Here is a 23,453-nt window from a genome sequence, read left to right on the forward strand (position 1 = left end):
TCAAGACCCCATCACAGGCTGTATCCCTCTGCCCTGCCCAGAGGAATCCCACCAGCTAGTGCTCCAGAAGCCCGCTCCGTGCTGGCAGCTGAGAACAAGCACCCACTCGCCCCTGCGCCCCCAACCAGCGCACATGGCCTGCTTCCACCTGGGCCGTGCTGAAACAGACCCTGTGCAGCCAGGCGCAGGGCTGCCGGGTGGGGACTGTCCAGCCAGGCCCCCCACAGCCTGACGCCCTCCAGAATGGGGTCGGCAGGAGTCCGACGCCTGCCACCCCTCTGCCCTGGCAGCACTGTCTCCATGTGATGCCAGGGAATGCGAGAACGGCGGCCGGTGCCAGGCGGAGCACGGTTCGGCGGTGTGCCTGTGCCTAGCCGGCTACACAGGCATGGCCTGCGAGACGGGTGAGGGGCCGGCCCCGGGGGGGCGGGAGAGGCTCCCGCCCGGCCACACCAGGTGCCTGGGAGTCAAAGGCTGGCTCGAGCCAAGCTCCCACCTCCGCTGCCCCCAGATGTGGACGAATGTGCCTCCAGCCCGTGCCTCAATGGGGGCTCGTGTGTTGACCGCGTGGGGAACTTCACCTGCCTGTGCGCAGAGCCCTTCGAGGGACCTCGCTGCGAGACAGGTAACGGCCTGCGCCCGCAGCCCCCAGTGACAGCGGTCCCGTGCGGTCATCTGGCCCCTTTCCCTAACTGTCCAGCTCAGCCCCGCTTCTAACCCGGGGGGTCATCTCCCCAGGCCTGCCTGTGCTGGCAGGTCCCCTGAGCTGCCAGCTGGTCCCAACTCTGCTGCCACGTGTGGTGTGGGGCTGAGCGTGCCTCCTGTCCCCTCCAGTCCCCTCCAGTCCCGGTCGCCATCTATAAAATGTGCTGCAAGATGGCCACCCTCTCACAGCTCCTCTTCCTGCTCAGGAGATTCTTGGCTTTTTAACATCCTTCTTTCCTACTCCAGACCCCTCACCGTGCAAGGGAAGAAGCCACGGGAGTTGGCAAGAAAACTGACCTTTATTACATGTGATGAAATCTGCTAGTTTCTACTTCATGTTGTTTTAAATGCTGGTTATGACTTGGTGGATCAGTTAAAAGACCAACTCAATTTTACAACCCACAGAATAAATTCAGGTTGTTAGCATCTGACATTGCCCTGACCGCCAAAGGCCTCGCTCGGTCCCTGATAGCAAAGTTCACAGCACCGGCAGCATCTCCCCAGGGAGATGCTCAAGACAAGCTTGTCAGATTTAGTTTGAGTCTAAAAGTTTAAGAAGGAAATTAAATTTTACCCATAAGTAAGATATAGATGGATGCTATGCCCTCCATCAGTCTTTGGTCAGAGGGCCACACATAGGACAGGCTGTGTCCTGAGGAGAGGGTGAGGCTCTGCCATGTGGAGGGGAGGAAGGGAGGGCAGCAACCTTACCTGTTCGGCTGCTTAAAATCACTGTAATGGTCACAGTTCACCTTGGCCAGATTGTTATCTAGATATCTGTGTATTTAACTGAGCTCATGTTAGAAAACAGATCAGTGATTTCAAAAGATTTTGCAAAGAAACCACCTTTTGTAGGGAAAGAATAATGGAAATGAAAGCAACCAATTAGAAACAACAGAACTGACACCTCCACCCCTAATAAAAGCTTATTAGTCACATTACAAAGTGCCACTCTGGACATTCTAACCAGATTCAACAGGAAGTTGGCCAAAAATTAGAGATAATTTTAAAAAATAGTACCCATTCTTCTGCTTCTGGCCAAGAAAGATTGACTGCTCTGGGAACTTCCCTCACCATCAAAACTAGAAAACCAGACAAAACATATGAAACAACTGTTTTCAGCCATTGAAACAGGCATCACAGGGTCGTTACCCCTGGGAGGAGCCACTGAAATGAAGTGCACGCTACAGTTACGCCCAAGTCTGCCTGCAGGAAGTTTCCAGGCCACTGTGCAGCAAGGGGATCCAGACTCTAGCAGTGCCTCTGAGTCTCTGGGTCACGGAGACAGAGTTTCTTGTTCGGTAGCTGCAGTTTGTGGGGAGAATTCCAGAAAGGATGGAGTTGAGGGATTGGGGAGAGAGCAAGAAGAATCTCTGAAGACATGCAGAAGGACCCCTTGCCTCTTCACTCAGCACCGTCGGGGTGAAATCCACGAGGCTGGGGAAAGAACCACTGGGAGTGCTGAGTCAGACGATCCCTGGAACTCGAACAAGGCTGGGAATAACTCACTTTTCTACAGCCAGACTGCATGCAGAGCTCCTCACACCCAGGGCCAAGACTGAGTAGAGTCCCCACTGGGGTATCAGGTTGGTGGTATGGATAAGTAAACACTAGAACAAAGGCTAATCTGACCTGTCCTAGCAAATATTACAGGAAAGTTTGAAAGGATCAAAACAATCCCAAGTAATTTAACCATATGCCAGAATCAAACCCTATACTCTTCAAAGGAATATAACAGAATCTAGGACCTCAAAATACCCAACCAAAAATTATCAGGCATACTAAGAATCAAGAATATATGACCCACAGCCAGAAGAAAAACAGATCAATAGAAACAGATGGCAGAGATGATGAAATTAGCAGATATGCATGTTTAATCATCAGCTATGAACATGCTCCACGTGCTCAAGACCATTGAGGAAAAAAACACAGAAGTAGAAGATATAAGAGAAGAAACTTCTAGAGATAAAAACATAAAATCTCAATTTAAAAAATACACTGGCTATATTAACAGCAGGCTACATATTGCAGGAGGAAAGATCAGTGAACTTGAAGAGAGAAAGAACCCAACAAGCAGCACAGGAAGGAAAGAGACTGCAACCAAGACCATCTCTTCAGTGACCTGTGGGGCACACACCAGGCAGTCTGGTGTATGTACGTGTGGAGTCCCAGAAGGAGGGAGGGGACCAGAGGAGCACAGAAAATGAATGAGAAAGTAATAGACAAATATTTTCTAAATTTGATGGAAATTAAAACCCACACATCCAAGAAAAGCATGAAGAAAATCACATGAAGCACATCATAATCAAACTGCTGAAAACCAATAACCAAGAGAACATCCAAAAAGCAGCCAGAGGGAAAAGACAAGACACAGTACATACAGAGAAACAAGAATCGTAACAGACTTCTCATCGGAAACAATGCAAGCCCAAGACAGTGCACTCTCGACCTAGTAGTCTATACACAGGAAAATTATCTTTCAAAACTTAAGGTGAAATTAAGATATTTTTATAGACAGCAGAAATAGATAATTATCCATCACCAGCATATCTGCTTTATAAAAAACATTAAAGGAAATTCCTTAGACTGAAGAAAAATGGCACCCGATGAAAATCCATACCTACAGCAATGAATGAAGAGCTCTAGAAACAGTAGACGCCCGGGCACACCCCATTTTATTGCCCCTCACTGATACTGTGTTCTGTACAAACTGAAGCTTTGTGGCAACCCTGCACCAAGCGAGTCCAAAAGGCCATTTTTCCAACAGCATTCATTCACTTTGTGTCTCTGTGTCACATTTTGGTAATTCTGCAGTATTTCAAAATTTTAAATTATGGTGATATTTGTTATGGTGATCTGTGGTCAGTGATTATGACTCACGAAATCTCAGATGATGGTTACCATTTTTTAGCAAAGTGTTTTTTAATTAAGGTGTGTACATTTTCTTAGACATGATGCTATTACACACTTAACAGACTTCAATGTAGTGTTAACATAACTTTTATAGGCACTAGGAAACCAGAAAATTCATTTGACTCGCTTTATTGCCATATCCGCTTTATTACAGTGGTCTGGAACCAAACCCACCATATCTCCAAGGTATGCCTGTAAAATACCTTTCTTCTTAATTTTTAATCTCTTTAAAGATAATTTTAACACAAAAAATAAAAATATGTTATGGGGTTCATAACATCTATAGAAATAAAACGTATGACCTCAATAGTTTAAAGCAGAGTGTGTGAACTTTTTCTGTGAAGGGCCAGATATTAATATTTTTGGCTTTATGAGCCATGTGATCACAGATACTCAACTTTGCCCACACAATGCAAAAGCAGCCAGCCACAGACATACATAAATGAACGGGCATGGCTGTTTTCCAAGGAAACTGTTTTTAAAAATGGGTGGCAGGGGCGCCTGGGTGGCGCAGTCGTTAAGCGTCTGCCTTCGACTCAGGGCGTGATCCCAGCGTTCTGGGATCGAGCCCCGCATCGGGCTCCTCCGCTATGAGCCTGCTTCTTCCTCTCCCACTCCCCCTGCTTGTGTTCCCTGTCTCGCTGCTGTCTCTATCTCTGTCGAATAAATAAATAAAATCTTTAAAAAAAAAAATGGGTGGCAGGCAAGATTTGGTCTGCAAGCCATAGTTTATCCATGTCTGGCATAAGGGATAGGAAGGGAAAGATGGAAATAATATAGTAATGACCTTACATTATATATAAAGTGGTGTGATATTGTTTGAAGGTAAACTACAATAAGTTAAAGATATAAACCCAGAGAAACAAGAAAAATAATAATAATAGAGTTATAGCCAATAAACCAATGGTGGAAATAAAATGGAATCCTAAAAACACTTCATCCAGAAGGCAGGAAAAGAAGACAAAAGGAATAAAGAATAATTGGGACAGATGATAACCAAGAGCAAGACGGGAGGTTTAATCATACTGATAGTTACGTTAACTGGTTAGACACACCAGTCAAAAGGCAGACATTGTAAAATTGAACTGAAAAGCAAGATGCAACTATATACTATCTACAAGAAACCTACTATAAATATAAAGACACAGATAAATTGAAAATAATTTGAAAATTGGAATGGGATTCCGGTTTGGGGTAAGATGGAGTAAGCACACTCTACCTTGTGTCTCCCACTGAATGCAGCCATAAATCCTGGACAGAATGCATGGAGTAGCTATCTGAGGACTCTGAAAAATAAATAGTAGCAGGTGGATTGGGGAAGAGGACCAAGCTTCGAAGCACCACAGAACCAGTGGTGAGTTCACCATTTTTTTCCTCTGGTGTCCCCCCTGCCTGAATTCAAAGCAGCTCCCAGACCAGAAGTGAGCATCAGATGGATGGAGAGAGCTCCAAGAGCAGCCACCAGTTGGCCACGGGAAGCAGGACCAACAACAGCAGCAAGGGGGGGCGGATTCCCTCAGGGGCCTCAGTGGTCTGGACAGGAGGAAACTTCCTCTCCAAGTGGAGGTCCTACGGCTCCACAAGGCTGGGCAACTTCCATCGTTTTTCTTTTTCTCTGTCCACTCACCACTTGGCCCAGACATGAGTGTTCTTACAGGAAGTAAGTAGTAGAGTGGGGCCATAAAAGCCCACCTCTCTTGCCAGAGGACTAAAAAGGGCAACCCCAGAGCACTGGAAACTATGGGGAGGTTGCAGAGCGGGGGATCTTGGGGCTGCAACCCTACAATCATCTATGAACTCCTGAGTTCCCTCCATTGGGCATTGTAATCTGATCCAAAATATTAACAACAATACCATTTATAATAGCTTCCCTCAAGCTGAAAGACTTAGGTATAAATCTAATAAAACATGTACGGGACTTGTAATCTGATCTGAATAAATGGAAGGACATCCCATGTTCATGGATTGGAAGACTCAACATAGTAAATATGTCAGTTCTCCCCAAACTGATTGATGGATTTAACATGATTCCAATCAAAGTCTCAACAGAGTTTTCTGTAGCTTTGGACAAGCTGGTTCTAAAATTTATATGGAAAGGCAAAGGAATTGAGATAGCCAAAACAATTTTGAAGAAGAATACATTTCGAGGCATCACAATACTTAGTGTTGAGACTTACTATAAAGCTATAGTGGTCAGGATCCTGTGGTACTGGCAAAGGGATCGACGCACACATCCGTGGAACACAAGAGAGGGTCCACAAGTAGACCCACACGAACAGAGCCAAGGTTTTTTAAAGGCATGGCAGCAATTCAGTGGAGAAAGGATGATCTTTTCAACACATGGTACTGGAACGATTGGACGTTCTCATGTAGAAAGTGAACTTCAGCTTCAACCTCACACCTTGTACAAGATTAGGTCATAATGAATCGTGGCCGTGACATTCGTAGAAGAAAACACAGGAGAAAAACCTGAGTGACCTGTGGTTACATGAACAGTGCTGGGTAAGACATGGAGAGTACACTCCAGCAAAGAAAAACAGAAGTGGGCCTCATCAGAATGACACACGCTGCTCTGTGAAAGACACGGTCAAGAGAACGAGAAGACAGGCCGTGTGCTTGGAGAGGTGCTCAAAGCACTCCCGTGTGACAAAGGCCTGGCGTCTGGAACGCATAAAGAACTCTCCACGCTTAACTGTGAGAAACCAACCAAAACATGGACAAAAGATCTCAACAGACATCTAACCAAAAAGGATATCTGGAAGGCAAAAGGGCAGATGAACAAATGTAGTCATTTGTCACTATCATTAGGCATCGTTGAGTTGCAAATTAAAGTCATCGTTGAGTTGCAAATTAAAGTCACGATGAGGTGCCACCACAAACCTATCAGAATGGCTAAAATAAAAAGTGCTGACTGGTGAGGACACAGAACTGTGGGAACTCTTACGTATTTTTGGTGGTGATCCCAAATGTTTAGCCACTGTGAAAACAGCTTGGCAGCTTTTCATAAAGTTAAACATACACTTATAATATGATCCAGCAATTCCATTCCTAGCTATTAACCCTAAAGAAATGACAACTTACGTTCACACAAAATACACAAATGTTTATAGCATGTCTATTTACAATCACCAAAACCTGAGAACCCAAATGTCCTTCCCCGTTCATGGGACACGTGACTTCTGATCACACAACTGAGACAGACCTCCGAGGCCTTATGCTGAGTGAAAGAAGCCAGTCTCGAAAGATTGCGTACCGTTCAAGAGTAATCTTCCATTCTGGCGTCCTTAAAGCAACAAAGCTGCAGTGATGAGCAGATCAGTGGTTGCTGGGGGCTCCAGAGGGGAGGGAGTCTACAACTCTGAAGATACAACAAGGAAGTATTTGGGGTAACGGAGTGTTCTGTGTCCTGACTGTGGCGGGGGCAACACAAATCTATACATGTGTTAAAATTCATAGAAGTGTACATCGAGCAAAAGTCAATTTTGCCATATATTATTTAAAAGATAAATTCTGAACCATATGAAGAAATCAAACATCTAAACAATGAAAAGGAACAGGCTGACAAACACTGAGCAAGAGAAGTCAGAGTGGTTATATTCATGGCAAACAGACTAAACTCTAGAAAAAGGAGTACTGCCAGAAACAGAAGGGTCTTTTATGACAAAGGTGTCAAGTCATCAAAAGGTATAGCAATTGTAATGTACTTGCCCCTATGAACATGCATCAAAATACATGGGCAACAAGGAGAACAGATCTGTAAGTATGGGCAGTGGTCCGAGGCGCCGCTCTCAGTGATTCGCAGGATCAGCAGACCTCAAAGACGCAAACAGCACCGTCAGCCCACCTGACCTAAGTGACGTTTATAGACACTCACATCCTTTCCAAGTGCTCATGGAGCACTCACCAGGAGAGACCATCCTGCAGGACATAAAATAAAGCTCAATCAGTTGAAAAGGGCTGTGTCCTCTGATTATAGTAGTTAAACCAGAAATCAACAAAAACTGTATCTGGAAAATCCCAACCACGTTACTAACATGATGCTTGAGTAGGAGCATCTGTTTGGAGCCCTCTGGTCTTAGCTGGGCCCTTTGGTGAGTACCGTGGGGTCTCCATACTCTTGCTTTGCCTTCTGCTCCACAGAGGAGGCTCAGATGATGAGGGGCAACTAGAAACCAGCTTCCAGAAAGTGGGCCTCGGGCTTAAATCCCACTTGCACTGAGAACTGAGTGCTGTGGGGCCTGCGCAAGGGGGCCCTCGGCCCCATTCCCCCCATGCTGTGCAGCCTCTGGTGACCTCTGTCTTTCTTGCAGGGAACCACCCAGTGCCAGATGCCTGCCTCTCAGCCCCTTGCCAGAATGGGGGCACCTGTGTGGATGCAGATGAGGGCTATGTGTGCGAATGCCCCCAGGGCTTCACCGGCCCGGACTGCAGGGAGAGTGAGTCTGGGCCAGGGCTGCCAGGGCTGTGGTCCAGGGCAGGGTCCTCCTGTGGGTAGTGCATACAGGAAGGCAGACGGGTGTGTGTGCAAACACCCATGAGTGGGTGGGGGGGGGGAGAGAGAGACAGTGTGTGTGTGTGTGTGTGTGTGTGTGTGTGTGTGTCTGCACAGCAGTGTTCATGGGAAGATAGCCACAGGAACAGGGCAGGTCAAGAGCAGGAGAGGGCCCCAATCCTCCAGCACCTCCACACTGGAGCTTCCCCTTTGGTCTACGGCAGGAACCCCTGACCACTGTGAGTGCCGTAATGGTGGCAGATGCCTGGGGGCTGCCAACACCACCCTCTGCCAGTGCCCCCCAGGATTCTTTGGCCTCCTCTGTGAATTTGGTAAGTGCCCAGGGCTGCAGCGGGGCACACTTCCTGCCCTGCCCCTGAAAATCCCCCAAACCAGAGTATAGCTGGTGGCTTGGGTCTGGGCCCAAACCACAGATCCAGACCCTTAACTAGCGGTCCCACGATCCCCGACTCCCACCCCAGGAGGGGGCCCGCCACAAGAGTGCCTGAACCAGGCCACCCTGGCGGGGCTGCCTGACCCTTCTCAAGAACAAGAAGTCCCCAGGAAGACGAATGGGCCTCTTCCTTCCCTGCAGAAGTCACAGCCACTCCCTGCAACGTGAACACGCAGTGTCCTGACGGCGGCTACTGCATGGAGTACGGCGGAAGCTACCTCTGCGTCTGCCACTCAGACCACAACGTCAGCCACTGTGAGTGGGCCTGCCTGGAAACCAGGGAGAGGGTGGGGGCAAAGCAGGCAGAGGCCAGGGCTTCTCTACTGGCCCACAAGAGGCCCCGTAGGTGAGTGTGCCTGGTGTCCGCTGTAATAGGGACCTGGCAGTCTACCCCCTCCACGGCAGGAGGCTCACAGCTGGGAAAGCACCTCTGGATGCCTACAAGCTCTTCCCTAGCTTAGCCATTAAAATAGTTCATGGCTGTCTAAGTATGTGATGAAATACTACTGTGTATTTGTGAGTGTACAAATAATGAATGGCTTGCATAGTGTATAATTACATGTGAAGCTGATGGAGGTGCTGGTACAAAAACTGTGCACCACAGCTCAATTCTAGCTCCCAGGAGAGGTAGGGTGAATTCTGGAGAAATCGAGAACAAAAGAATTTCCAGGGAAGGGCCTTAGAGCCTGGTGTGAAGAATCAAAACCCCTCTCCCCAGAGCGTATTTTATTTTTTTTTTATTTATTTTTTATTTTTTTTTTTTAAAGATTTTATTTATTTATTTGACAGAGATAGAGACAGCCAGCGAGAGAGGGAACACAAGCAGGGGGAGTGGGAGAGGAAGAAGCAGGCTCATAGCAGAGGAGCCTGATGTGGGGCTCGATCCCATAACGCCGGGATCACGCCCTGAGCCGAAGGCAGATGCTTAACCGCTGTGCCACCCAGGCGCCCCCAGAGCGTATTTTAAGTGGCTTGGTTCCAGCTGAAATGTCAGGGTGACCACCCTCTCCCCCTGCAGCACTGCCGTCACCCTGCGACTCAGACCCCTGCTTCAACGGAGGCTCCTGTGATGCCCATGAGGACTCCTACACGTGCGAGTGCCCCCGAGGGTTCCATGGCAGGCATTGCGAGAAAGGTGGGCGGCAGGGCAGCACAGCGCAGGGCTGGGAGGCCAGGGCGGGGCAGGGCAGAGAGGGCCCCGCTCACGCTGAATTGCTATTCTCCTCGGTCGCCCAGCTTCCGTGTGTTGTGCCCTCACGGCCTCCCCCTCCCGCCGCCCAAGTGCTGCTTATTCAGTTAGTGGTTCTGCTCCGTGGCCTCCTGGTCACTACTTGGTTTTCCTCAGAATAGGCATCGCTTCCCNGAGGGCAGCGCGGGGCTGGGAGGGGCAGGGCAGCACAGCGCANGCACAGCGCAGGGCTGGGAGGCCAGGGCGGGGCAGGGCAGAGAGGGCCCCGCTCACGCTGAATTGCTATTCTCCTCGGTCGCCCAGCTTCCGTGTGTTGTGCCCTCACGGCCTCCCCCTCCCGCCGCCCAAGTGCTGCTTATTCAGTTAGTGGTTCTGCTCCGTGGCCTCCTGGTCACTACTTGGTTTTCCTCAGAATAGGCATCGCTTCCCACTCGGCATTTTTCCAAATCGATTTGAGAATCCTTGATTTTTTAAAAATTCATTAGGGCCTTATTAAATCTAATGGAACTTGGAGAAGGTTAGCGCTTCACACGTCTACATATTAGCGAATGTCTTCTTCCGTGAGAACGTGGCGGCTTCGCCGTCCCGCCAGCGCCTACCCCGGCCTGTGTCTTCCACGCACTCAGACGCGGTGCTCAGGGCTCTGCAGCGGTGCCCCCTCGGCAGAGCCCGGCGGGCCTCAGCCTGTCTCCTGGAGCTCAGCACCTGCGCCACGCACACCCCTCTGGGCCTCTCGCTTGTGCCGAGAACAGAGGCGTCGGCGGCTAACCTGGAAGACTCTTCTGCTCTCACGGTGGTCCTAAGGGCAGGTCCCTGCTGCTCTGACCCACGGAACCCACAGCGTCGGCCACCCCTGCAGGAGGAGGAGGGTGTTTCCAAAGTGAAGCCCTCCAGCTTGGCTCCCTGCACAGGTGGCCGAGGTCCTTCATCTTCAACAAAGGCACCCATAAGCGGGGACACGGGGCGGCAGCTTTTGGGGGAGGGCGGCTGGAAGTTAGACATGCAGCCTGTGAGGCCCTGCGGGGTGTGGGGTCGTGGGGAGAGGAGGGCTGAGCATGGTGACAGGCAGGCCCCCTTCCTGCTGCACGTTGCTCCCAAGAATGTCGAGGAAGCCAAGGGTCTACACTCCTCCGTGGGCCTCTGAAGGTGCCATTCCTCAGGGTGCAGGCCTTTAAGTATGTAGACGCCTCAGGCACAGGCCAGCACGTGAGCCCCTCAGGGCCGTGGGAGGGTGTTAGGACCCAGAGAAAATGCACTGGTGCCACTAGACGCACAGAAAACAAAAATCAGACTGCAGTGGATTCCAGCTGCTATCAGCTGCAGCTGTGCTCCCGGCCATGCAGGCCAGTTCTCCACCAGGAAGGGCCCAGTGGTCCCCAGGGCCTGGGACAGACAAGAGAGGATGGGTGGGCAGAGGGCTTCCAAGGGCCTGAGGCTTCTGGGCCCACAGGACCTACCTGTTGAGATATGCGTAGGGTGTCACGGGTGCTGCAGGGCCCGGAGGCTGACCCTGTTCACCTGCTTCTGTCTGTCTCTCCCTATCCTTGTCCACACAGCCCAGCCACGCCTGTGCAGCTCGGGGCCCTGCCGGAACGGGGGCACGTGCAGGGAGGCAGGCAGCGAGTACCACTGCAGCTGCCCCTACCACTTCACCGGGAGGCACTGCGAGATCGGTGCGGCCCCCTGCCAGCTGGAGTCAGCCTGGATGGGGGGAGACAAGCCCCGACCTAGCCACCGCCTGTCTGCTTGTCAGGAGCACCCCCTGAAGGCGCACCAGCTCTGGGATGTTGGAGATCGGGGAGGGGCGCTGGGTGGTGGGTGCATGACACCTGACTCCCCTGGGGTCCTTTTGTTTCCAGGGAAGCCCGACTCCTGTGCCTCAGGCCCCTGTCACAACGGCGGCACCTGCTTCCACTACATTGGCAAATACAAGTGTGACTGTCCCCCCGGCTTCTCTGGGCGGCACTGCGAGATAGGTAAGGTGGGCAGAGGCCAGTGGGCTAGGCCAGCTGGGGGCAGCACAGCAGGGTGCCTGAGGGCCACATCTGCTCCCAGTAGGCAGGGGTGGTCCTGCTTCAGAGGAGTGGGAGGCAGAGCTCCCATGAAGCCTAGAGGTCTTTGGGGAGGACACAGTGATGATGACCCCTTCTGTCCTTTCAGCCCCCTCCCCCTGCTTCCGGAGCCCCTGCATGAATGGGGGCACCTGTGAGGACCTGGGCACAGATTTCTCCTGCCACTGCCGAGCAGGGTACATGGGACGCCGGTGCCAGGCGGGTGAGAGGGCTGGGGGTTGGGGTGGAAGGCATGGGATTTCTTCCTAATCCCAGAAGAGCAGAGCAGGGCCAGACAGGGAGCTGAGAGGAGGGAGGGAAAAGAAGGAGAAAACCAATGGGCAGTCACGCCTGAAGTCAAGGCACTTTCACCCTGGGAGGGCTGTGCGGGGAGCAGGGGTTCCAGGCCCTGCAGCCTGGCAGAGCAGAGGGCAAAGCAGAGGGAGGGGCCTCAGACAGGTGCCCCACAGTGCAGAACAGGGCTTCTGTGTCCTTGCAGAGGTGGACTGTGGCCCCCCAGCGGAGGTGAAGCATGCCACACTGCGCCTCAACGGCACTCGGCTGGGCTCCGTGGCCCTGTACAAGTGTGACCAAGGCTACAGCCTGAGCTCCCCCAGCCACGTCCGAGTCTGCCAGCCACAAGGCGTCTGGAGCGAACCTCCACAGTGCCACGGTGACCTGCAGGCCCTCCAGGGCAGGGTGGGCGGGCAGGCGGGCGGAGCTAGTGGGGCCTACACCCTCCTCCCCAGGGCCACTCAGAGGAGCACAGGGACCACAGCTCTGACCCTGGCCCTCCCCCACCTCCCGCAAAGAGAGGCCATGACCCTGTGGGGAAGGTGGTGAGGACTAGTGCCAGCTCCACTCCTGACTGTTCACTAAGGGCTTCCCTGTCCTCAGAGCAGGGCGTCCAGCCCATATGCCCACCCTGCAGATGAAGCAGCTCAGGCCGGAAGGTAGCCCGAGGGCAGCGTCCTCAAGAGGCCGATTAGGATTCAGGGCCTGTCTCCTGCCCCTGGCCCCACCCAGACCCATGGAAGCAGACCCTGCATTTGAACAAGGCCCCGCAGAACTCCCATAGCCATTTGAGGAGTGCCGCTTCAGAGAGCATCGCCTCAGGCTCCCACAGTGTGCCAGGGTGCATGGCCCGGAGGCAGGCCACCCCCACCCACCCCCCCCCTGCAGGTGTGTTGCATTAAGCCTAAGCATCCCTAACGCTGTTCATCAGAAAACCTGTGTGATGTTAACACATCTTTCACAAAACAAGGATTTTTAAACAGAGTAGCTCAGGGACCGCAACAGCACCCAGAGATGGGTGGGGCACATAATGTTGCACTGTCCCAATGCCCTGCAAAGCCCAAGCTGTGTGGCCCCACACAGGTGAAGAATTTCGGAAGACAGATGGGGGCTGCTAGCCCCAAGTGTCTTTCCTGTCCTCCTATGTATCCAAGCCCAGCCCTCTCCAAAGATAGTAGCAATAAAGTCCAAACAACATATACTACTGGGAGCAGAATTACAGAAGGTGGACGAGCAGATAAATACGCATGGCAGATATACAGTACGAAACATGGCACTGGTCATAAGAAACAGCGTGGATAAATCATTTTTAACAAAACAGAGTGGAAAAGAGGACTTAAAAACTATAATAGTTAAAATAACAATTTATAAAGGGATACAGACGAAGGCTAAGTTAATGAGCTAAAAGACAGTTTGAGGAATCTTCCCACGAAGAAGCAGGGAGGTCTGTGTGAATGAGATGTAGGCACTGTGGAGGGTACAAGTGCCAACACTGAGGTAACAGGGGTCCAAGACGAGAGAAAAACAGAAACACGATGAAATGTTGGAGCCACTATGGAGCTCAGTTCCCAGAATGACAGATGAACCACCACGGGCTGAAAGGGCCCCAGAACATCAAACAGGAGAAAAGAGGAACATTAGCACATTATAGCAAAATTTAAGAATATCAGAGACAAATGTAAAAAATTCTTAAAATATCTAGAGAAAAAAGGAACAGGAATCTTCAAAGGAACAATAATCCCGTTGGTACCAGACTTCTCAACAGTGACATGAGATATAGGATAATGAAACGGTACATTTTAAATACTGAGGAGATCCATTCAGTGAGCATGGAGAAAGTCACAAAATACCATCACTCTGTAACATCAAGGACCCAGAGAACCTGTAAAACCATATCATTTAACCTATCAGATTGCTGACTATGCAGAGAAGTACAAATGAGCCCTTCCTGGATGAGAAAGACTAATGGCTGCTCTCATCCCAGGAGCAAATCCACTGTGGACAGACCACTCTGAGGAGCTGGGGAAATCCAACTAAGCTTTCAGTGATTATGTGAGCAAGCACGATGGGCTGGAATCAGGAGTCACAGATGCAGAGCAAGAGCTCAGCACCCACCAATTCTCCCCGCCACGGGATTTTTACTAAGTGCATGGGAATCCAGTGGCTGGTCCGGAAAACAAAGAGATTTCATACCCTCACAAGGCTGAGATTCCCCAGTCCACCTGGAGGGAGAGGTCTGTTCCAACCCTCAAGCATCTAAAACCAATCATGAATTGGCACTAATGAGCCCTGTGCACCAGGCCTAGCCCAGCTAACCTCTGGATGATATCAGAGATCAGCTGCTCAGGCTGGTTGTCTGACACAGAGTAGAGCATGGCCATCCCCGGGGGTAGGTATTTTCTACCTTGGTCTCTCTGTTCCTGTATACAGTATGTCTAAGAAACAAGAAATTATGACATATAATCTCACAAAGCAACAGTCAACAGAAACAGACCTGCAGATGATCCGCATGTTTGAATTAGCAGACAAGGACATTAAAATAGCCATTATAAATATGTTAAAGAGAAGCAAGATGAATGAGAGAATAGAAAATTTGAGCAGAGGAAAGAAAACTTTTAAAAATAACACAACAAAAAATACAACATCTAAAATGAAGAATAAATTGGATAGGCTTACCAACAGCAAGGATACCACAGAAGACAAAGTCACAGAACTCTAGGACGAGTCAACAAAATTATTCAAACCAAAGATCAGAAAGAAGAAATGAATTATGAATTATTTATAAATGATTTTTTTTTAAATGGAGCATAAAAAATTTGTGGGAAATATCAAACAAACAAGCACATAACCGGAGTCCCAGAGAGGGCAGACTAGGCAAAAGAAATATTTGAAGAGATAATGACTGAGTATTTTCTAAAAAGGAAGAAATACATCAACCCACAAATCCAAGAAGCTCAGCAAATACCAAGCAAGATAAACACCGAAGTAAATAAACTTAAGACCTAAAAATGTCTATTCAGTCAAACTATTACTCAAACGTGAGAGTGTAATAAAAAATACCCTCTTGCAAACACAGCTTCAAAGACTTACCAAAAAAGGGTGGATTTTTTGGAGATAGTATTCGAATAGTAAGATAAACTTAGAATATTCTGTAAGCAGTAAGAGAAGGGAGGATTATCAAATATTGCAAGAAAGTCTGTCACTCTCTAAAAGGAGAAAGAAAAGTAGGAAAAAAGTGGCAGGTTAAGATTATGATGGAAAAAAATGCAGACAAATAAGAATGAGCTAAATTCTCCAAGTAAAAGACAGACTGCCAGACTTATTACAAAACAAAACAAGCTAGGGACAGCGGGGCGGCTCAGTTGGTTAAGCATCCAACTCTTGGCTTTGGCTCAGTTTGTGATCTCTGGGTCATAAGATTGAGCCCCACATCAGGCTCAGCACTCAGCGCTCAGCACAGAGTCTGCTTTAGAGTCTCTCTTTACCTCTCCCTCTGCCGCCTTCCCTCTCTCTCTCTAAAATAAATAAATCTTAAAAAAAAAAAAAAGCTATACTCTCTTAGAAGAGACACTCCTAAATCATAAACAACAAGACAAAGTAAAAATATGGAAAAAATATCAGGTGAATAGAGATCAAAATTAAGAAGTCACAGATGCAGTCACAGTTTAGCTACACTATTATAAGCCAAAACAGACTCCAAGATGGAAAGCATCATTAGGGATGAGAGGGTCTCTTTCAGAGATAATTGGTTCCAATTCACCAAGATCATTATAAACATTCAAGCACCTAATACAATAGTGTCAATACATATAAAACAAAAATTAACAGACTGCAGGAAGAAACTGACAGATTTACCATAATACTATGAAATTTGGAACCACCTCTCTCAATTCAGGTTAAGAAACTCCCCTCCAAAAAAAAAAATCAGCAAAAAGAAGATTCAAATAATACAACTAACAATTTGAACTAATTCATTCTCTGAACACACAGAAAAAATTAAGTTATTAAGGACAAGAAGATAAATTTTAAATCTCCATGTTTAGATATTTTTAAAGATACTTTGAAATGGCTTATGGATCAAAGAAGAAATATGGACAGTGACAAAACTTTAAATGAATATTAATGATCATTTTCTATATAAATACTTGTCTGATGTAGCAAAAGCATTGCTTCGTGGGAACTCAACTAAAGGAACGAAAGCAGTACTTAAAGCATTTTCCCACAACGAAACTCCAGGACCAATGTTATAGGTAAATTCTACCAAGTTGCCAACAAACAGATCATCGCAGCATTATACAGGTTCTTCCAGAGAGTAGAAAATAGGGATTATGTGCCAACCTATTCTGTGAGGCCAGTATAACCTTGATACCAACACCAGATATGGACAGCTGGAGAAAGTAAAATGATGGATCTGTTGATGGATCTGTTAAACATATGAACGATAGATGCAGAAATCCACTAGTCTATTAAGACTATATATACAAGCTGGATTGTTGCAAGAATAGTCTGATATTAGGAAAACCTGCTATATTAACCAACTGGGGAAGAAAAAGCATATAAGCATTTCAATAAATGCATAATAAGCATTTGACAAAATTTATACCCATTTGTGAAATAAATTCTCACTAAATAAGGAATAAAAAAGTACTTTCTTACCAGATAAAAATCACATCACACATACGCACACATGCACATACACACCTCTAATACCATGTGGTATAAAATATATAGGATTTATTGGAGGAAAAACTTAAAAGAGAGATGTAGCAGAGCCCACATAACCCCCAAAGTGTGCATCATCCCATAGAGAGGTGTGCGTAGGCCAGGCATAGCCAGACTAGCATACTATGTGTGGCCAAGCAATAACACTTCACACATTTATAGAGAAAGAAGTACAGGTTACATCGCGAGAGCTCTGGAACGATGAGTCTCCTGATCCTTGTTATGCAGAGGTGGGATCTGGGACTCAAAACCTGTGCTTCTGTTGATCTGACTCAGTCATGCTGAGCTACCAACAGGGGGAAGGAAATTAGCTTCTGAGGTAGTTTTAGTGTGCCTCTCCTCAAACCTCAAATACACATTATCCTAAATAGAAAGACATTCCTCTTAAAATTGGGGACAACAAGGCGAGCCTGGGTGGCTCAGTCAGTTAATGTCCAACTCTTGATTTCAGATCAGGTCATGATGTCAGAGTTGTAAGATCAAGCCCCGTGTCGGGCTCCACACTGGGGCATGGAGCCTGCTCAAGATTCTTTCTCTCTCTCACTCTCCCTCTACACACTCCCCACCTCTCTCTCTCCCTCTCTTAAAAAAAATGGAGACAAGGATGCCCACTGTCACTAAGCCTCATCAATATTATATTGGAAGTACTAGCCAATGCAATAAAGTAAGAAAAAGAAATTAAAATCATGAAGATATGAAGGTAGGGAGTAAGAATCTCAGTATTTGTTGTCTTTAATCTATAAGCAAACTTTACTCTATAAGCAGTATGGTTGTCTTTGATCTATAAACAAACTACTGAAAATGATAAAAAATGTAATATGTTTAGTGGATATAGGTTATTACAACAAAATTGCATTTCAATACATCAACAATTAGAAAATGTAATTGTAAAAGATATATTCAGAGAAAATCAACGAAACCAAAAGTTGGTTCCTTGAAAAGTTCAATAAAATTGATAAACCTCTAGTTAGACTGATCACGAAATAAAAAAGAAAAATTAGCAATATCAGAATGAAAGAGAAGACATCACTAAGGATCCTGCTAGCATTTAAAGGACAAGGAAGAGACACTGTGAACAAGTTGAGGCCAATATATCTGACAACTTAAAGAAAAGGGATAAATACCCTGAAAGACACAAATTACCAGAAATGACAGAAGAATAAATAGAAAATACAAATAGCCCCATATCTATTAAAGAATTCTAATAAGTAATTAAAAACCTTTCTGCAAAGAAAATGGCAGGACTGGATTGCTTCACTGATGAATTCAATCAAACACAGAAGAAAAGAATACTAACCCTACACAAGCTTCTTCAGAGACTGAAGGAAGAAGAGCACTTGATTCATTTTGTGAGACCAGTATTGTCTTGATACTGAAACAAGAGAGATGTTATTTTTTTAAAAAATGAAATTAGGGGCACCTGAGTGGCTCAGTGGGTTAAGCATCCAACTCTTGATCTCAGCTCAGGTCTTGAGCTCAGGGTCATGAGTTTGAGCTCCATTAAAAAAAAAAAAAGAAAGAAAGAAAGAAAAAGAAAAGAAAAAAAAAGAAATTACAGACTAATATTCCTCATGAACATGGACATAAAAATCCTTACAGAATATTATGAAATTAAATACATTGTTACATTAAAAGGATAATATATCATGACCAAGTGGGATTTATCTCAAGAACACAGGTTGGTTTAACACCTGAAAATCAGTAAGTATAATTCACCATATTAGGATATGAAGGAGAAAACCATATGATCATTTCAATAGATGCAGAAAAATCATTTGAAAATATTCAACTACTATTTAAAACTCTTAATAAACTAAGAATAGATAGAAGAGAATGTCTTTAACCTGATGAAGAGTACCCATGAAACAGCAACAGCTAACAAAGTACCTCATGGTGAGAGGCGTACTGCTATCATCAGTAAGAAGGCAGGGTGTCCATTACACTCATTTCTTCCCACATTGTCCTGGAGGTCCCAGACAGGGACAGACAAGAAAGGAAATAAAAGTCACATCTGCTGGCAAAAGATGACCTGGTCGTGCACATAGGAAATCCTAAGAGATTCTACCAAAAAAGCTATAGAATAAATAAGCAAATTCAAGTGGGTCACAGGACAGGGACAATATACAAAACCTTACTATTTTCACAGGCAAGCAGTGAACACTTGGAAAATAGAGTAAAATGAACAATATTATATATAATAGCACCAAATATGATATATGTTTATATATGTGAAATGAATTACAGACATTAAGTGTAAAAGCTAAAACTATAAACTTCTAAAAGAGCATAAGAGAAAATCTTCACAACAGCAGGAAAAAATGGTTATGCATTTAGAAAAATATTAGATTGTTCCCTACTTTTCACCACACACAAGAATTCATTCCAGATTAATTAAGGACTTAAATGTTTTTCTAAAACTATAAAATTTTATGTGGAAAATATAGGTATCTTTTGGCCTTGGGATAAGGAAAGATTTCTCAAGCCACAAAAAAAGCACTAACTATAAAAGAAAAAAATGGACAAATTTGACTATATAAGAATTACAAACTTAAAATCATCAGTCCTAAGGAAGAAAGTGGGCTATAAGCTACAAACCAGGAAACGATATAACGATATATATATATATATATATATATATATATATGACTGGTTTCAAGAATATATAAAGAACTCTATGAATCAATAAGAAAAGAATCATCAACCCAGTAGGAAAATCAGCAAAACACGCTGAGTAGGGCCTTTCATGTAAAAGGAGATAATAAAGCCAACAAAAACAAAGAGAGATAACAGTAAGCAGTGAAATGCAAATCAAAAGCACAGTGAGGTGCATTCAGTTGATAAAACTGCAAAGTCTAAAAAGCCATCTACTGGTGGTAATGTGGCTCAACAGGGTTTCTTACAAATTGCTGGAGGGAGTGTAAACTGATACACTTTGAAAAGGGTTTGGTAATCTGCCTGTCAAGTTGACCAGGCATAGAAACTGTGTCCCAGAGACACCACTTCCAGGTTTAAATATAAGAAAATGGGCACATTTATACCAGGAGCTATGAAAGGAAATAGAAGCATTTTAAAAAATAATAACAAAAAGTCTAAAATCAACCCAAATGCCCACCAAACAAGAATGAACAGAGTATGGTATAGACTCCCGCTGCGGATTCTGACTATTACTGTCGTGCTCACACAGAGACCCACAACAGTTCAGAGATAGCTCATTAATATCATTTTGAGCGAGAGAAGTATACATATATCACAATATCCTTTTAATAAAATTCATAAATAGCAAAAACAAAACCATACATTGTTTAGGTAATTCATAAAAATTAAAACACTAAAGAGACGAGGACATCATAACCCCAGAAATCCACGTCACAAGAGACAGGAAAGTGCGTGTGACGAGATGAGCCAGTGAACATTCTAGCTCCTGGGTGTCATTATTCACCACCATTTATTTACTTTGTTACATTTTAAGCATTAAAATTAAAATTAAACTTCTCTATATTGAACATTTTGAATTCCAGACCACAAGTCCCAGTTTAAAATAAAAAATAAAATAAAAAATAAAAAAACAAGCCTGTGGCAAATACTCTGAAGTGAAGGCCTCGTCCCCAAACGTACTGGTTTTATACGTGGTCACTGTGTATGAAACTGGCAAGATGGGGCCTGGCCACCTGGCAGCCAGTGCAGTGAAGTCCCACACGGTCTCTGTGAGGTCATGATGAGCAACCCCCGTCCTGGGCCCCCTGCCCACTGCTTCCTCTCCAGGGTGTTTCGGGCCTCTCCAAGCACTGAGGGGTGCTGGAGAATTCCATCCGGCTCCTCAGAACAAAGCTAATTTATGTCCATCTTATTTGGCTTCAAGCCACTGCTTCCAGTCACAACACCACTTTATTCTTGGGGTCTCTCCCGGTGCCTGTGCACCTGGGCTTCCCTCTCAGAAGCTGGTGAGTGCGGATCCCAGCCGAGCCTGCATGGAGGCTCCTGCCAGGTCCCTATGGGTCTCCCGCACAGAGCAAAGGAGGCCCTTTGCTGGGTTAAGACTCCCGCTCCGCTAGGCTGCCTGGCCCAGCACGGCCTGCTCTCTGACTCCTGCCTCTCTTTACAAACATCTCAGCCTCCACCTCCCCAGGGAGACTGACAGCCCAGCTGAGCAAGCTGACCTTGACCTCCTCTTGCCTTCTGCAGCCCCTGCACCAAGGGTAGAGGAGGTGGGGTAAAGAGAGTCATACCCTGACTCCTGGCCCTGTGCTCCAAGCCAGCAGAGGGTGGTGGGGCCTGCAGGGCACACTGGGGGACGAGCCCTGTACCCCTCACACCTGGGTAGGGCTCTAAGCCCTGAGATGGGCCTAGCCCCTGAGAAGCCTGGGCAGTGACATGCTGGAGTGACCTGGGCTAGGGCCTTTGTCAGGCAGACAGTGGAGAGGGTGGGTGTCGGGCTAAAGCCTCAGAGCACACATGATATCCCGGGGGCTGTGGAGGCTCCTGGAGGTCTGCGTAGAGCCCACGCAGGGCCGTGCAGTCCTATGTAGGGCTGTGTAGGGCCTGTGTCCCACCTATGTGGAGCCGTGTAGGGACTTGCAGCCTCCTGTCCTGTCTCTGCAGAGACAGACAAGTGCCCCTGTCTCTGCAGAGACAGATGAGTGCCAAGCGCAGCCCTGCAGAAACGGAGGCTCCTGCAGGGACCTCCCCGGGGCCTTTGTCTGCCAGTGCCCTGCAGGCTTCACTGGAGTCCACTGCGAGACAGGTAGGGGCTGTGTTTGGGTGGGTCCCCTGAGTGGCTGGGCCCTCACCCACATTCATGATGCCCTGGACGGCCTAGACAAACCTATTTTCAACAAGCATAGACCCTGGGCCACTCAGCAGAGGGAAATGGCTGGGCTCCTGGCCCAGCTAGACAGGCCCCCCCGAGGGGGGAAGGACCCCCGGAAGGGAGCTCTGAGGCTGAGGGGGATTTCCCCAGCAACCCCCGCCCCGCATCTCTCCTTGATCCCCCCTTCCCTTCTATCCGCTGTCCTCTCCTCCCTCCCCCAGACACCCCCTTGCGGCTCTGGCCGACTCTCTGGGTGTTCTCCAGAGGTGGATGCCTGCCACTCCAGCCCCTGCCAGCACGGAGGCCGGTGCGAGAATGGTGGCGGGGCCTACCTGTGCGTCTGCCCAGAGGGCTTCTTCGGCTACCACTGTGAGACAGGTAGGGATGCAGGGGGCAGGCCCCGGCTCTTCCAGAGGCCCCTTCCTCTGGCCTCTGCTGGGTCCCCTGATGCAAGCTACCCAACTCCTCCTGCACTTGCCCCTCCAATGGCCCTATCTCACCCCACGAGATGGGCTGGCTCCGTGGCCAGCCTGGACAGGTGGAGCTCACTGCAGCCCCAGCGTCCCGGCATCCACCTCTCCTTACACCTGGGAACTCTCCCCACATTTTCCTCCTTTATAGGACTTGCCACACTCTGGAACTGTCTCTTCAATTTGCTGGTCTCAGCTCTCCTCCTAGGATGGGTGTGTCCTGGGGGCACATCCTGTTCTAGCCCCCAGGCTAGGCTTGGCTGGCAGCAGTCCCCTGTGCGGGGTGCATGAGGCTGCTGGGCTCCGGTAGCACTGCAGGGCAGTGATGCCTGTGCTGGGGGTGAGGCCTAGGGCCCCGGGACTGTGGGGCCTGGGAGCCTGGGCATAAGCACGGTGGGGACCCTTTGTGGCCAGGGAGTCTCAGGGCACAAGTTTGGGGTGGCTGAGGGCGCACCTGGAGAACCAGGGTCAGTGGCCGTTGACAGTGATAAGGGGCCCCTGTGGCTTCACTGGGAACTGGCGGGCAGTGGCCCCGGCTGGGGCAGCTCAGGTCCCCTCGGTGCCCACAGCCCCAGTGCAGAGGGAGGCTGCCCCAGCTGCTAGCAGCTCCCCAGGAGGGGCCAGCCCTGTGCCCACCCCACTCTGAGTCACCGCCTGCCAGGCTACCTGGGCTTGGAGTGGTGGTGGGATGACCTGGCTCAGAGACAGAAAGGCAAAGCTACCCAGCCTCTCGGGGAGACCTCTGGCAAGCCCTGCGTTTCCCCTCAGAGAGCGGCCCCTCCTTCACCTCCTCAAAGCGCTGCCTGTCACGGTACTACCCACACCCACCCCACAAACACACCCACACAGGAAGGACCTGCTGCCCCTGAGAGCAAGGGTCCCGTGGGGGGAGCAGATAAGGCCCCAGTGTTCACTGCTCCTCTCCTCTTCCCCAGTGAGTGACCCCTGCTTCTCCAGCCCCTGTGGGGGCCGCGGCTACTGCTTGGCCAGCAATGGGTCCCACAGCTGCACCTGCAAAGTGGGCTACACGGGCAAGGACTGTGCCAAAGGTGAGATGGCAAAGATGCCAGCGTAGGGGGCGGGCCCCCACTCATCCATGAGGGCACAGTCCCCCCCCAGGGGACAGACCAAAGTGCCGAGCGCCCCCCAGGGCAAAGCGTCTAGGCAGTTGCTTACCCGGGCTCTACCCAAGAAGCAGGGAGGGGCAGATAACTGCCCAGGAAGCATAAATGCAGTCACAGGTACACACAAACCTGAGACCCTCCCCGAGGGTAAAGGCAGTCACCTGTGCACACGCACGGAAGACCCTCCAGGAGGCACTGGTCAGAGACCAAGTAAAGAGATCTACTGTGGCAA

The 23,453-nt window shown here is 48.3% G+C and overlaps 1 protein-coding gene across 1 annotated transcript in view; it reads left to right on the forward strand.

Moving 5' to 3' along the window:
• Nucleotides 1-23,453, forward strand: part of SNED1 (sushi, nidogen and EGF like domains 1) — a gene marked incomplete at its 5' end in the record, with an annotated part of 57,775 nt that overhangs the window by 13,060 nt on the left and 21,262 nt on the right. The window contains 13 exons of the mRNA XM_034642731.1: nucleotides 291-404; nucleotides 512-625; nucleotides 7,929-8,054; nucleotides 8,335-8,442; nucleotides 8,706-8,819; nucleotides 9,583-9,699; nucleotides 11,310-11,426; nucleotides 11,613-11,729; nucleotides 11,914-12,027; nucleotides 12,304-12,477; nucleotides 21,448-21,561; nucleotides 21,892-22,005; nucleotides 23,033-23,146. Coding sequence (XP_034498622.1) covers nucleotides 291-404; nucleotides 512-625; nucleotides 7,929-8,054; nucleotides 8,335-8,442; nucleotides 8,706-8,819; nucleotides 9,583-9,699; nucleotides 11,310-11,426; nucleotides 11,613-11,729; nucleotides 11,914-12,027; nucleotides 12,304-12,477; nucleotides 21,448-21,561; nucleotides 21,892-22,005; nucleotides 23,033-23,146 — 1,557 coding nt within the window. The remainder of the gene's footprint in view (nucleotides 1-290; nucleotides 405-511; nucleotides 626-7,928; nucleotides 8,055-8,334; nucleotides 8,443-8,705; nucleotides 8,820-9,582; nucleotides 9,700-11,309; nucleotides 11,427-11,612; nucleotides 11,730-11,913; nucleotides 12,028-12,303; nucleotides 12,478-21,447; nucleotides 21,562-21,891; nucleotides 22,006-23,032; nucleotides 23,147-23,453) is intronic.

The sequence above is a fragment of the Ailuropoda melanoleuca genome, chromosome 2 (assembly GCF_002007445.2).
Source record: "Ailuropoda melanoleuca isolate Jingjing chromosome 2, ASM200744v2, whole genome shotgun sequence".
Taxonomy (NCBI): Eukaryota; Metazoa; Chordata; class Mammalia; order Carnivora; family Ursidae; genus Ailuropoda; species Ailuropoda melanoleuca.